The following is a 14335-nucleotide window of genomic DNA, read 5'->3' as shown; positions in this document are numbered from 1 at the left end:
TTACAGTCATTCCAGTACACTTTATTTGACTTACTAGAACTATGTCAGGACCTCCAAACAGGATGTCCAACCGGTCTGAAGCATGGCAGTTTGGTGCAAAGGAGTTCCCACTGAGCGTTGCCACACCTTAAGAGGTGTCTTGATTTAATTGTCAACATAATTAGCGTTGGCCCGGATCAGGCCAGGTGACAACATGCGTGACAACCTACAGACATTACACAGACAACCGTCTCCTTTGTCATCATGCAGGTTGTATCAAAGTGGTGAAAAAAACCAATCTATCAATCAATCGTTTACTTATAAAGCCCTAAATCACTTGTGTCTCAAAGGGCTGCACAAACCACAACACAAACCACTACGACATCCTCGGTAGGCCCACATAAGGGCAAGGAAAACTCCCACCCAGTGGGACGTCGGTGACAATGATGACTATGAAAACCTTGGAGAGGACGAAAGCAATGGATTTCGAGCGGGTCTAACATCCATCCATCCATTTTCTACCGCTTATTCCCTTTCGGGGTCGCGGGGGGCGCTGGCGCCTATCTCAGCTACAATCGGGCGGAAGGCGGGGTACACCCTGGACAAGTCGCCAGCTCATCGCAGGGCCAACACAGATAGACAGACAACATTCACACTCACATTCACACACTAGGGCCAATTTTAGTGTTGCCAATCAACTTATCCCCAGGTGCATGTCTTTGGAGGTGGGAGGAAGCCGGAGTACCCGGAGGGAACCCACGCATTCACGGGGAGAACATGCAAACTCCACACAGAAAGATCCCGAGCCTGGATTTGAACCCAGGACTGCAGGACCTTCGTATTGAGGGCCAACCCCTCTGCCACCGTGAAGCCTGCGGGTCTAACATGATACTGTGAAAGTTCAATCCATAATGGATTCAACACTGGCGCGAGAGTCCAGTCCAAAGCGGATCCATCTACTGTCTTGTTGTCTGCGGGAAAATGGTGGCCTAGTACATCCAAACCACATGCTTCACTGATTCGAGTATTTGGCGAGCGGCGTTTTGTCCTACTAATTTAGGCCGTCCGTGAACTCACCGTAGTTTGTTTACATGTATAACGTTCTCCGACTTTCTAAGACGCGTTTATGCCACTTCCTTTTCTGTCTTATTTTGTCCACCAAACTTTTAATGTTGTGCGGTAATGCACAAAGGTGAGTTTTGTTGATGTTACTGTCTTGTGTGGAGTGCTAATCAGACATATTTGGCCACTGCATGACTGCAAGCTAATCGATGCTAACATGCTATCCAGGCTAGCTGTAGTACATATTGCATCATTATGCCTCATTTGTAGCTATATTTGAGCTCCTTTAGTTTCCTTTAAGTCCTCTTAATTCAATTGCTATCTCATGACACACTATCTGTATGTAATATGGCTTTTAATTTTTTACGGCTTCAGACAGATTTGTTTTTGTATTTTTGGTCCAATATGGCTCTTTAAACATTTAAATATACCCCCCCTTTTAGACCAGTTGATCTGCTGTTTCTTTTCTGCTCTGCCCCCTTCTCCTTTGTGGAAGGGTTGAGGCACAGGCTCTGTGGCGACAGATAAAGTGCTGGCTGTCCAAAGTTGGGACCCGGGGTGGACCGATCACCTGTGCATCGGTTGGGGACATCTCTGCGCTCCTGACCCGTCTCCGCTCGGGATGGTCTCCTGCTGGCCCCAGTATGAACTGGACTCACACAATATTATGCTGGATCCACTCAACGTCCATTGGGTCCCACATCTGCGGTCCTTTCCAAGGTTTCCCATTGTCCGATTGGGTTGAATTTTTCCTTGTCCTAATATGGGATCTGAACCGAGGATGTCGTTGTGCCTTGTGCAGCCCTTTGAAACACTTGTGATTTAGGGCTATGTAAATAAACATTGATTGGTTGATTGATTGATTGCTGAGACAGGGTAAAAAGTTGAAGGGTACCAATGTGTACATGAACCAGCACCTCACTAAATGCCAAGAAAGCTTGGGGGGGATTCAGGGAACAATGAGTGCCAACTGCAAAATCTGCATTCATTTGAACGGGGGTCCAGAAGCAAGAGTCCTAGTTAACAAAGACATCAAGAATCTGGACAAATATTAGAACTCCTAAAAACTACAACAATAACAACGATAATGCAGTCTGAGAGAAAACAAACATAAACATCAAACTACAAAATTAAAACGCTCCAAGGGATTACCAAACAAGAATATCTTTTCTCAGGTGCACATTCATCTTTACATTAATACAGAAACAGAAAAAAATGTATGAAACTGAAAACCTTGAGCAGGTGCACATTAATCTTTACATTAATACAGAAACAGAAAAAATGTATGGAACTGAAAACCTTGAACAGCATAGATCATAGTAGTCCTGAATTTCAATTGAATAAGAATATAGATCCAGATATATATATTTTTTCTTTCTACCAGGAATAATGGTTTTTATTATACAAACAATAGAAGGGAAAAATTAACATTGACAATAGAATGTTGATTATTCATTTAAACAGCAGAAGTGTGTATGCTAACTACAACAACGTGAATCATTTTGGAACATTTCAACTAACCCTTCAAAGTGATTAAAAACATCGATAGATGCTGAAAAGAGGAATGCCAAAACTTGTTTTGGTGCCAATACAACTTTTTCCACAATGTCATTTTTTTTCTCAATGCCAAATCTTCATGGCAGTGTTTTGGCTTCATAAGCACCCGCTTATTTCCAAATACGATCACGTTTGTTTACTGGTAATAATAAACAAAGCAATGCAATTTGGGAGTACATTTAGGTTTTCCTGGGACTGCCGGGCTGCATCTCATGGTTGTCGTGAGCCTCAACACAGCACTCAATGTCCACTCCGAGTGTTGGTGCGACGACTAGTTCAATATATCAATTAAGAGCATATCTTTGACGCTGTTGAAGACCACTTTGGCGTTATGTGTGTCCGTGGCGCAGGTGAAGTGCTTGAAGAGACGTTTTTGGTGGCCCTTGTGTAACATCGCGTAGAGCTCCAGGATAAACTCTTTTGCTTTTGTGGCGTTGCGTGGAGGCCCTGCGCCATCAAATCACAAAGAATCAAAGTTCAGCCCTAGATACAAAATGATTATTGGTGAATCCCCTGTTTGTTACAGAAGACATTTTATATTGAATACAGAGCAGTGATTTATTTGCATTTTCGTCTTCCTTCATTATAATATGTCAATGCAAGGCTTGCCATACCTTCACATTTTCACTTCACCAAAGTAAATAATTGTAATATATATATATATATATATATATATATATATATATATATATATCCATCCATCCATCCATTTTCTACCGCTTATTCCCTTTTTTGGGGTCACGGAGGGGGCTGGCGCCTATCTCAGCTACAAATGAGCGGAAGGCGGGGTACACCCTGGACAAGTCGCCACCTCATCGCAATATATATATATATATATGTATGTATATACATATATATATATATATACACGTCTTAGTTAGATTATCCAGAGAATAGTGCTCGATACCAAGTCGGAAAGGTAACTGTAAAGTTGAAAACACGAGTCATCATTTATTACATGAACACTAACTCACAACAGTGAGTACACCCCTCACATGCATGCAAATATTCTATTACAATTTTATACAATGTAAAGTAGTTAGTGTGCATCTTATATAACAGTGAATTTATGTATATGTATGTGTGGGAAAAATCACAGGACTACTTCATCTCTACAGAACTGTTTCATGAGGGGTTACCTCAAAATCTCCTGACGATTGAGGGAACCCCTCATGAAACAGTTCTGTAGAGATGAAGTAGTCCTGTGATTTTTTAAGGACACACTACAAGAAAACGCTGGTCAAAGATCCTCCAATGGAATGGGGCACAACTTTGTGAACCATACACTACGCTTATGAGTGCCTCAAAATCAGAGACGTTATTTTGGGGTGGGGACACAATTCATAAAAAACGTAAAACTTACCTTTGTATCTTGGGAAGTAGTCCGCCACATTCGACTCTAAGACTTTCTCCTCCAGCAAGTCAGTTTTGTTCAGAAAGAGGATGAAGGAGGTTTGGGTAAACCATTGGGATGTGATTAACGTCTCGAACAAAGCCAGACTCTCCTCCATTCGGTTCTGAGAACAAAAATGTGAGGCTCATAAACGACATGCGATCAACCTCCAAGAACGAGGACAAAAGGACAACACAAAATGGATCTTTTAATGCTTACATGTTTCGGATCATCAAGAAGGACCTGATCGTAATCATTGAGCGCGGCCAGGAAGATAATGCTTAAGACACTATCAAAACAGTGGATCCACTTCTTCCTTTCTGAACGCTGACCGCCCACGTCCACCATTCTATACACACAAAGACTACGTTATTTTGGGTCTATGGACAGGAAATGACGGTTACATATACATTCGGGGCCGCCTCTACTTCAGTGCAAGAGGGGGCAGATGACAATTTTTGAAGTTGAGAAAGTACAAAATTAACATGTTATGAGTTCAGTTCAGTTCCGTTTCAGTTTATTTGGAACATGCATACGATACAATTTAATGCATCACACAATTCAAGTTGTTTCATTACAGCACGTCCGAAAAGGAGTAGGAAGAAGCAGAGCTTATTTAATCCTACCCCTTTTCATACCATAGCAATGTTATCCCATTTCTTTGTTCTCTGTAAGAGAACAGTGAGAAAATAAATAATAAATAAATAATATACCACAGTAAACAAACACATACCGTATTTTTCGGATTATAAATCGCTCCGGAATATACGTTGCACCGGCCGAAAATGCATAATAAAGAAGGAAAAAAACATATATACATCACACTGGAGTATAAGTAGCATTTTGGGGGCAAATTTATTTGATAAAATCCAACACCAAGAATAGACATTTGAAAGGCAATTTAAAATAAATAAAGAATAGTGAACAACAGGCTGAATAAGTGTACGTTATATGAGGCATAAATAACCAACTGAGAAGGTGCCTGGTATGTTAACCTAACATATTATGGTAAGAGTCATTCAAATAACTATAACATATAGAACATGCTATACGTTTGCCAAACAATCTGTCACTCCAAATCGATAAATCCGAAGAAATCTTCTTCCTCGATGTCGCTTCTAAACAACTCTGCCAACTCCAAAGGTATGCGCCGCTTCCTCTTGTCGTTTTCTGCTGCATATTTCACTACGTCCAGCTTGGAATCTGCAGTACATGATTTCCTTTTCAGTGCCATTTTTGTTCAGCACTTCTCAGTTTTTATAAGTCAACGCCAACAGTGAAATGATTTGTTTTAATAGCTACAGCAGTAGCATATAGCATATAACAGTTAGCATTCCATGACCCACAATGCACTTCTGCCATGACCCTCGAATTCTTATTGGTTGAAGTGTGTGTGACGATTGCTGACATTTTCTTTGTCTCTTCCGCGAACGAGATAAATAATATTATTTAATATTTTACGGTAATGTGTTAATAATTTCACACATAAGTCGCTCCGGCGTATATGTCGCAACCCCTATGAAAAAAATTGCGATTTATAATCCAAAAAGTACGGAATATCAGCGGCTTGATTGGTAACACTTTAGTAGGGGTAACATATTTTAAGTAACAAAGACTTAATTTTGAGTTATTTGGACACTCGGGGAACATATTCTAAGTAACAAAGACTTAATTTTGAGTTATTTGGTTAGGGTTGGGGTTAGGGTTAGGGTTAGGGTTGGAGTTAAGGTTAGGGTTAGGTGCATTGCAGAACAAGGCAGTAACAAGTAATTAATAATGACTAATTAAGAGACAATATTTTACTAATTTGCATGTTGATAAGCAACTAATTAAAGGTCAATAAGTTGTACCCAGCCTACCGCCCGAATGCAGCTGAGATAGGCTCCAGCACCCCCCGCCACCCTGAAAGGGAAAAACTGTAGAAAATGGATGGATGGATGTTCCCCACACTAAGTGTTATCGCTAGATTTGAAGTTACTCTAGAGATGTAAACGTTGAAAGTAATAAAGATATATAAAAGATATACATTTAAGACTGTTATGGCTAAAACTCATTCGGGTTCATGGGACTTAACATTCACCACATTTGAGGGATGAGTTGTGCACTTTTATGACTCCTCACCATTGCACAAAATGAAGTGATCTACCTCCCTTGCTATTAAGGTAGATAATATCATTTTACACAATCGTATGCAGGTCAAAATGTCTCCTCCCAATTATTAGAAAAAAATGAACATACAACATCATACTCAACCTGAAGGTAACTCCTTTGATCTTAAAAGGGTACTCGATGATGCCCGTGGTTGGGATACGGACCCTCAAAACGTCCTGCTCAGTTGGGATGTAATTGGGGGCTGAGATTCTGTCCAAGTCGGAAAGGTAACTGTAAAGTTGAAAACACGAGTCATCATTTATTACATGAACACTAACTCACAACAGTGAGTACACCCCTCCATGCATGCAAATATTCTATTACAATTTTATAGAATGTAAAGTAGTTAGTGTGCATCTTATATAACAGTGAATTTACTCTCAACACACAGCCATTTATGCCTGTTTTGTTTTTGTTTTTTTAGGATTGGGAATATTCTGTCAAAACTAATCACTTGTGTTCCCTCCTCTCGTGTGTCCTCTTCCATATTTGCCTGTTTTTCCAGTCTATGGTGCTCGGTTGCTATGATTTTTCTCGAACTTTGTTAGAGCAATGTTTGTTCATGCAAGATTTCGGGCTTGGAGGACAACTGCTCAATGATGAATTTTCATATTTATGTGTGGGGTCTGTAACAGAACTATCTTCAGATTTTATGAAGAGACAGGGCTGCGGAGCTGACAAGCTTCACAGTGAAAGAGCAGGTATCGGACACCTCGGTCTCCTTAGAGGCATCCTCGCTCATCCATGCGGACTGGACACTGGCCGAGAGTTAGTGGGCAGCCGAGGGTGGAGTCGGCTTTCTTGGTTGCTTTGTTGGGTCTGCTCCTGTCTCTGGCCATGCTCCCCTCACCCCAGCAGACGATGGCGTGGAACACCGCAAAGGCCACCACAGTGTATATGTTTTTTTAAAAGTATTTGTTTACTTTTTTGTAGCTGTATGTAGAAGTGACTGGTTGCATAAGCTCTGCTCTTTTAATGTCTTTAACATTCTTTGACGTTTGATGTTTCCCCCGTAAACGCATGCTTATGTGTGCTATGGCTATGATTTTTTTCCCCCTTGGCCTCAGTCTGGACCTCTGCCCCTCTCACCCCCGTGTTTACCGGTTTCTCGCCGTTTCTGTAAAGAGTGCCGGATGCCATCCTGTTCTGTCTCCCTGTGATGTTTGTCTGCTCTTGAATGGGATTGTGCTGAACATTTTAATTTCCCTTGGGGATTAATATAGTATTTCTCATTGTAATTCTGATTCTGATTTTAAAATCTTAATGACAATGTCCTTATTGTGCCTGATCGTTTCTTGGGCACCACCATCAGCCAGGACCTCAAGTGGGAGCTGACCATCAGCTCCGTCATAAAGAAGGTCCAGCAGAGGATGTGCTTCCTACGGCAGCAGAGGAAGCTTAAGGTATCGGCCAAGATGCTGGTGCAGTTTTACTCAGCCATCATCAAGTCCATCCTCACCTCCTCCATCACCGTGTGGTTCCTCTGCGCTACAGTCTAGAATAAGCATCGGCTGCAGCGCATCGTACGTGCTGCTGAGAAGGTGATTGGTTGCAAGCTCCCATCAGACCAGGACCTGTACTTCTCCAGGACCAAGAGGTGTGTTGGTCGGATCACAGCTGAGTCTTCTCACCCTGGTCACAAACCATTCTCCCCTGTTCCCTCAGGCAGGAGACTACGGTCCATCCATACCTACACCTCCAGCCACCTGAACAGTTTTTTCCCCTGGGCCATCAGACACATGAACAAGAACAAAATCTGATTGCTCAGTTACAGATTATTTTATTACCTATTCTGTGTTATGTGTTTTATGTTGCACAATCGCACCGAGAAAAATTCCTAGTCTGTGAACCCGTTCTCAAACAATGGCAATAAAAAACTACAAACCCCGTTTCCATATGAGTTGGGAAATTAAGTTAGATGTAAATATAAACGGAATACAATGATTTGAAAATCATTTTCAACCCATATTCAGTTGAATATGCTACAAAGACAACATATTTGATGTTCAAACTGATAAACCTTTTTTTTTTTGCAAATAATCATTAACTTTAGAATTTGATGCCAGGAACACGCGACAAGAGAAAGGTGGCAATAAATACTCGTAAAGTTGAGGAATAAATGATAAATGGGTTGTACTTGTATAGCGCGTTTCTACCTTCAAGGTACTCAAAGCACTTTGACACTACTTCCGCATTTACCCATTCCCACACTGATGGAGGGAGCTGCCATGCAAGGCGCTAACCAGCACCCATCAGGAGCAAGGGTGAAGTGTCTTGCTCAGGACACAACGGACATGACGAGGTTGGTATTAGGTGGGGATTGAACCAGGGACCCTTGGGTTGCGCACGGCCACTCTTCCACTGCGCCACGCCGTCCCCATGAATGCTCATCAAACACTTATTTGGAACATCCCACAGGTGTGCAGGCTAATTGGGAACCGGTGGGTGCCATGGTTGGGTATAAAGACAGCTTCCCAAAAAACACTCAGTCTTTCACAAGAAAGGATGGGGCGAGGTACACCCATTTGTCCACAACTGCGTAAGCAAATAGTCAAACAGTTTAAGAACAACATTTCTCAAAGTGCAATTGCAAGACATTTAGGGATTTCAACATCTACGGTCCATAATATCATCAAAAGGTTCAGAGAATCTGGAGAAATCACTCCACGTAAGCGGCATGGCCGGAAACCAACATTGAATGACTGTGACTTTCGATCCCTCAGACGGCACTGTATCAAAAAACGACATCAATCTCTAAAGGATATCACCACATGGGCTCAGGAACACTTCAGAAAACCACTGTCACTAAATACAGTTGGTCGCTACATCTATAAGTGCAAGTTAAAGCTCTACTATGCAAAGCGAAAGCCATTTATCAACAACATCCAGAAACGCCGCCGGCTTCTCTGGGCCCGAGATCATCCAAGATGGACTGATGCAAAGTGGAAAAGTGTTCTGTGGTCTGACGAGTCCACATTTCAAATTGTTTTTGGAAATATTCGACATCGTGTCATCCGGACCAAAGGGGAAGCGAACCATCCAGACTGTTATCGTTCATAAGCCAGCATCTATGATGCCACAAGGCCACTGCAGCTGGTAGCCAGCAACACGCCACTTGCATTTGACACCTGAGGTGTAGAAGGTTGTGGCACCACGCCAGAAGTTGGCCAACCCAGAGAAAAAGTTTGTCCGCCTAGAAGTCAGTGCGTCAGACTGGATGTCTCTGCAGAGCGTGTTCAGGATTGCGGAAAAGATCATCAGGACTCTTCTTCCTCCTATCCAGGAGACCGCGAAAAGCCGTTGCCTGACCAGGGCTCAGAAAATCTGCAAAGACTCATCCCACCCACACCAAGGACTGTTTCCACTGCTGGACTCTAAATGGTAAATGGGTTGTACTTGTATAGCGCTTTTCTACCCCTTTTTAAGGAGCCCAAAGCGCTTTGACAGTATTTCCACATTTGCCCATTCACACACACATTCACACACTGACGGTGGGAGCTGCCATGCAAGGCGCTCACCAGGACCCATCAGGAGCAAGGGTGAAGTGTCTTGCCCAAGGACACAACGGACGTGACTAGGATGGTAGAAGGTGGGGATTGAACCAATAACCCTCAGATTGCTGCCACAGCCACTCTATCAACTTCGCCACGCCGTCCCCCAGAAAGAGGTTCCGCAGCCTCGGTAGCAGAACCTCCAGGTTCTCTAACAGCTTCTTCCCTTAAGCCATAACTCTTGAATGCGTCATTATAATCCTCTCAATTCCCCCCAAAAATGGATGAACTCGGTGGAATATAAAGACAATATAACATACATCCATAAACGTGGATGCATATGCGAAAGTGCAATATATTTATCTGTACAGTAATCTATTTATTATATCTGTACTTGTGGAGGGGGCGTGGCCTGCGGACCTGCAGTGAAGCTGGGTGTGCCAGGACCGGCTGTAAGATCAGCGACAGGTATGTGGATGGCCCAGCTGAGCCTGCTTATCTAATCACCTGTTGCTCTGTTAAAAGGCAGCAGCCGGGGAGGAGAGAGGAGTTGGAGTACGAGCGAGAAAGATAATCACAAACCAATTGCTGAAAAGGAAGACAATTATTTTTCAAATAAACAGTATTGTAAACCTGGACGAGACTGTCATGTCAGTGCTTGGTTGTCCGAAGAACCCGGAGGATAGAAACCTCTACAATTTTGTGCCCAATGTGGGGCCACCGGAGACGGAGGAAGCCAACCCCCTGACAGCTCTCGCTCCTGCTCCAACTCCAACTCCTCTATCTTCTACACACCTGTCGCTGATCTCGCAGCCGGTCCTGGCACACCCCGCTTTGCTGCAGGTCCGCAGGCCAGGCCCCCCCTCCACAGCACCTTATTGCTCTTTTATCCTGCACTACCATGAACTAATGCAACACAACTTCGTTCTTATCTGTACTGTAAAGTTCAAATTTGGATGACAATAAAAAGGAAGTCTAAGTAAGTTGGTCAACTTTAGAAAAAAAAAGAAAAAATTGACCGCCGGGAAGTTGCATGGTCAACTTAGAAAATGTTTTTGTCCGCCAGGAAGTTGCATGGTCAAAAAAAAGTTGCTCCACTCTCTCACATGAGTGATTATTGGTTGTTATTGTCTCTGTTTTTCTTTTTATTAAGACTTTTGCTCAGTTTTTCACTTATTTTATTTTATTTTTTTTCATTTTTGTTTCTGCAGTGAGCCACAGGCACATGATTAACGAGCCATGGGCGGCGGGTGGCCCCTTGGGCGGCACTTTGTGCATCCCTGCTTCTGTGGCTCTTCTTCAAGGCCATCAAACATTTCCACTTCGGAACGTACTCACTTTTTTTGCAGTTCTGACAGAGTGTGCAGAGTTATTTTGAGGGTACAATAAATGCACACTGTAATACTCACATTTGTGAGGTACCTTTTGACTCTGAGCTCTGCTGTTTGCTTCTGTCTTTTAGTAGGAGCGTCGGGCTCATATTCATGGTGTGTGTGTTATTTGCAGAGAAATATAGAAATAGACGTACTATTTGGCAGAGTCAGACAGCTGGAATTCCCTTCTGCGACTAAAACAATTTTGAATGCCCTGATCGTTCCAAATCTTCCTGATGGCATCCACCTGCCACGCCTCCAACATTTCGACTTTTTCAAACTGGACTTCGCTCATCCTTTCTGCAAGTTGCTAAAACAGAACAGAAGAGAGAAAGGGTAAGATTTTGCATGCATTAGGGCAGGGGTGTCCAAAGTGTTGCCCAGGGGCCATTTTGCGGCCCACAATTAATATTTTACCGGCCCGTGGCACATCATTCTAAGAATACAAAAACTTTTTTTTTTTTTAAGTTGAATAAAAGAGAAAATAAGTGAAATGCAAAGAGGAAAAAGTTAAACTTTTGACTCTAATAACACCTTTTTTTTTCATAATTTCTGAAAGAAAAAAAAAGAACCAAAATCAATGTTGGTATGAATTATTATTGACTGATTTAAGGACAAAAATAAAATAAAAACAATAAATGAAAAAATATGAAAAATGTTTTCAAAATATATATACACTAATTATATACTAATACTAATTTTACTAATTATTATATTGCTTGTTATTACAAATACAATAATTTAATTACACTTTATATTATCTGAAGCTGATATAGAGATGTAAGTGTTGAATATAAAAAAATAAAAAATAAAAAAAGTATTTTATGAGTGGGACACTTTTGGATCCCCAATAATTTTGGTGGAATTAAAAAACACCTGTTTTGGCTAAAACAACACAATTATAATACATTCAAATCAATTTTGCTATGAATTATTGACTTATTTAGGGGTCCAATTATTTTACATTAAATGTTCTACTTTGAAAATCTTTTGGGGAAAAATATTGTATATTTTGTATTTTTGGCCCAAAAAACTGGGTTTTGACAAGAAGCTCATAAAATGTAGAAAAACTAAATAAATACACACACACACATACATATACACACATATATATATATTATACATATATATGTGTGTATATGTATATATATATATATATATATATATGTATATATATATATATATATATATATACATCCATCTTCTACCGCCTATATATATGTACTATATATATAATTGTTTTTTTCCACCGGAAGTTGAATTAGAGATTCAAGCGTTTAATTATAAAAATAAAATATTACTTATTTTTAACCTTTTTTAAGACTGAAACCCTTCTGTGTCCATAGGACCTAACTTGAGGGAAACTCCAAAGGTAAAAAAAAAAAAAAAAAGTGTATATTATATTGGTGTTAAAAATTAAGAAAATATCAAAATGGGCCCCACGTGCTTTGATTTTTCAGTGTGCGGCCCATAGTGGAAAAAGTTTGGACACCCCTGCATTAGGGGCAAGTGTGGCAGTGCAGTCCACTTATACATGTCATTTCTCCTTTGTGGGTTCAATAAAAGTAGATCCTATCTTATATCATTCTGGACTCCAATAGCCGTGAACTAATGCTTCTGGGATAATGAAGCTGGAAAGATGCAAGCTCTGATTGGCTGTTTGGTTTCCAATCAAATCGTTTCTTACAATATTACGGCAGCATTGACTTACCGCTAATGGAGTCAATAAATGAGGAACAACAACAACTTGGTGCAACATGACCACAAATGTAAGTTGTTTTTTAATTTGGTTATTTGAACCTGAACATTGTGTGTAACATTTTATAAACATAGTGTTATGGAGTAGGGTTGTACAGTATACCAGTATTAGTATACTAATGAATCATATTCGGTACTATACCGCCTCTAAAAAGTACCTGTCTCCCACCCACATTTGCTACCAATTGTCCTTAATAATTTTGATAAAATAATAGAATGATAAATAACACAATATGTTACTGCATACGTCAGCAGCTAAATTAGGAGCCTTTGTTTGTTTACTTACTAATAAAAGACAAGTTGTCTTGTACGTTCACTATTTTATTTTAAGGAAAAACTTGCAATAAGAAACATATGTTTAATGTACCCTAATGTTTTTTGTTCAAATAAAGCCAATAATGCAATTTTTTGTGAACCCCTTCATTTGGAAAATTATCGAAAAGTACCGAAAAATATCTAAATATATTTTGGTACCGTTACAGGTACCAAAATATTGGTATCGGGACAACATTGGTTGTCTATTTTGCACAAACCTAATGCTGCGTCTAAAAAAAAGTGAATGCGCTGAGTGGAGAGGTAAAGCGAGAGAGGAAGACCAGACGAAAGAGAGCAAAGAAAGCAGTAATTATCGTACATAAAAATCGATTATGGCAAACATGCAGACACATGAATTAAGCACAAAATACATTTATATTCATGCAAAAATAAAAATGTTCAATTGAGTTAAATTTTTTCTTCTCGAAATGGATTGTAAGTGCTTACAAAATGTAATATTCTGTGCTCAAAATCTCCCTTTTGCAACCTCAAAATTAAGACAGAGATATAACTCCATACTCCAGTGGGCATAATAATGGAATGGGGCCTCCCGATGGGTATGAGTCAAAAGTTATATTTTGGTTTCATCTGACCACATGACATTCTCCCAATCCTCTGCTGTATCATCCATATATCCATTTTGGTATAAACCCCAACTCGTCGTGTTTGAAGGAAGCGGAATACTGAGTTACATCCCAAGAACACCATACCTACTGTGAAGCATGGGGGTGGAAACATCATGCTTTGGGGCTGTTTTTCTGCTAAGGGGACAGGACCATTGATCCGTGTTAAGGAAAGAATGAATGGGGCCATGTATCGTGAGATTTTGAGACAAAACCTTCCATTAGTGAGAGCTTTGAATGGTTGACCAAATACTTATTGTCCACCATAATTTACAAATAAATTATTTAAAATTCCTACAGTGTGAATTCCAGAATTGTTTTTTCACATTCTGTTTCTCACAGTTGAAGTGTACCTATGATGAAAATTACAGACCTCTGTCATCATTTTAAGTGGGAGAACTTGCACAATCGGTGGCTGACTAAATACTTTTTTGCCCCACTGTAGATAAACATGCTTCATGATCCTTACAGGGATGTTGGAGAAAATTGTTATTCTGTGAGATTGTGGGATTTTCCTTTCCTATCCTTGCTCTGCCTGGTGGGGCAGGTGTCCGCCTAAAGTTTTGTAACTGGGAACAATCACAACTGACATGTGGCCCAATAATTCTGCCAGGCAGCAAAAAGTAGGAACGG

General features: G+C 40.6%; 1 protein-coding gene across 2 annotated transcripts in view; it reads right to left on the bottom strand.

Moving 5' to 3' along the window:
* LOC133536242 (guanine nucleotide-binding protein subunit alpha-11-like) overlaps positions 1 to 14335 on the bottom strand; it is a 44221-nt gene continuing 29886 nt past the window's right edge. For both annotated transcript variants that reach the window (XM_061876623.1, XM_061876624.1), the window contains exons 3-7: positions 11162 to 11316; positions 6245 to 6373; positions 4211 to 4340; positions 3962 to 4115; positions 1 to 3045 (exon numbers count right to left, since the gene is read on the bottom strand). In XM_061876623.1, coding sequence (XP_061732607.1) covers positions 2870 to 3045; positions 3962 to 4115; positions 4211 to 4340; positions 6245 to 6373; positions 11162 to 11316 — 744 coding nt within the window. In that variant the 3' untranslated portion in view covers positions 1 to 2869. The remainder of the gene's footprint in view (positions 3046 to 3961; positions 4116 to 4210; positions 4341 to 6244; positions 6374 to 11161; positions 11317 to 14335) is intronic.

Source organism: Nerophis ophidion, linkage group LG17 (genome assembly GCF_033978795.1).
Source record: "Nerophis ophidion isolate RoL-2023_Sa linkage group LG17, RoL_Noph_v1.0, whole genome shotgun sequence".
Classification (NCBI taxonomy): domain Eukaryota; kingdom Metazoa; phylum Chordata; class Actinopteri; order Syngnathiformes; family Syngnathidae; genus Nerophis; species Nerophis ophidion.
This window is presented reverse-complemented; position numbering and strand designations above follow the sequence as displayed.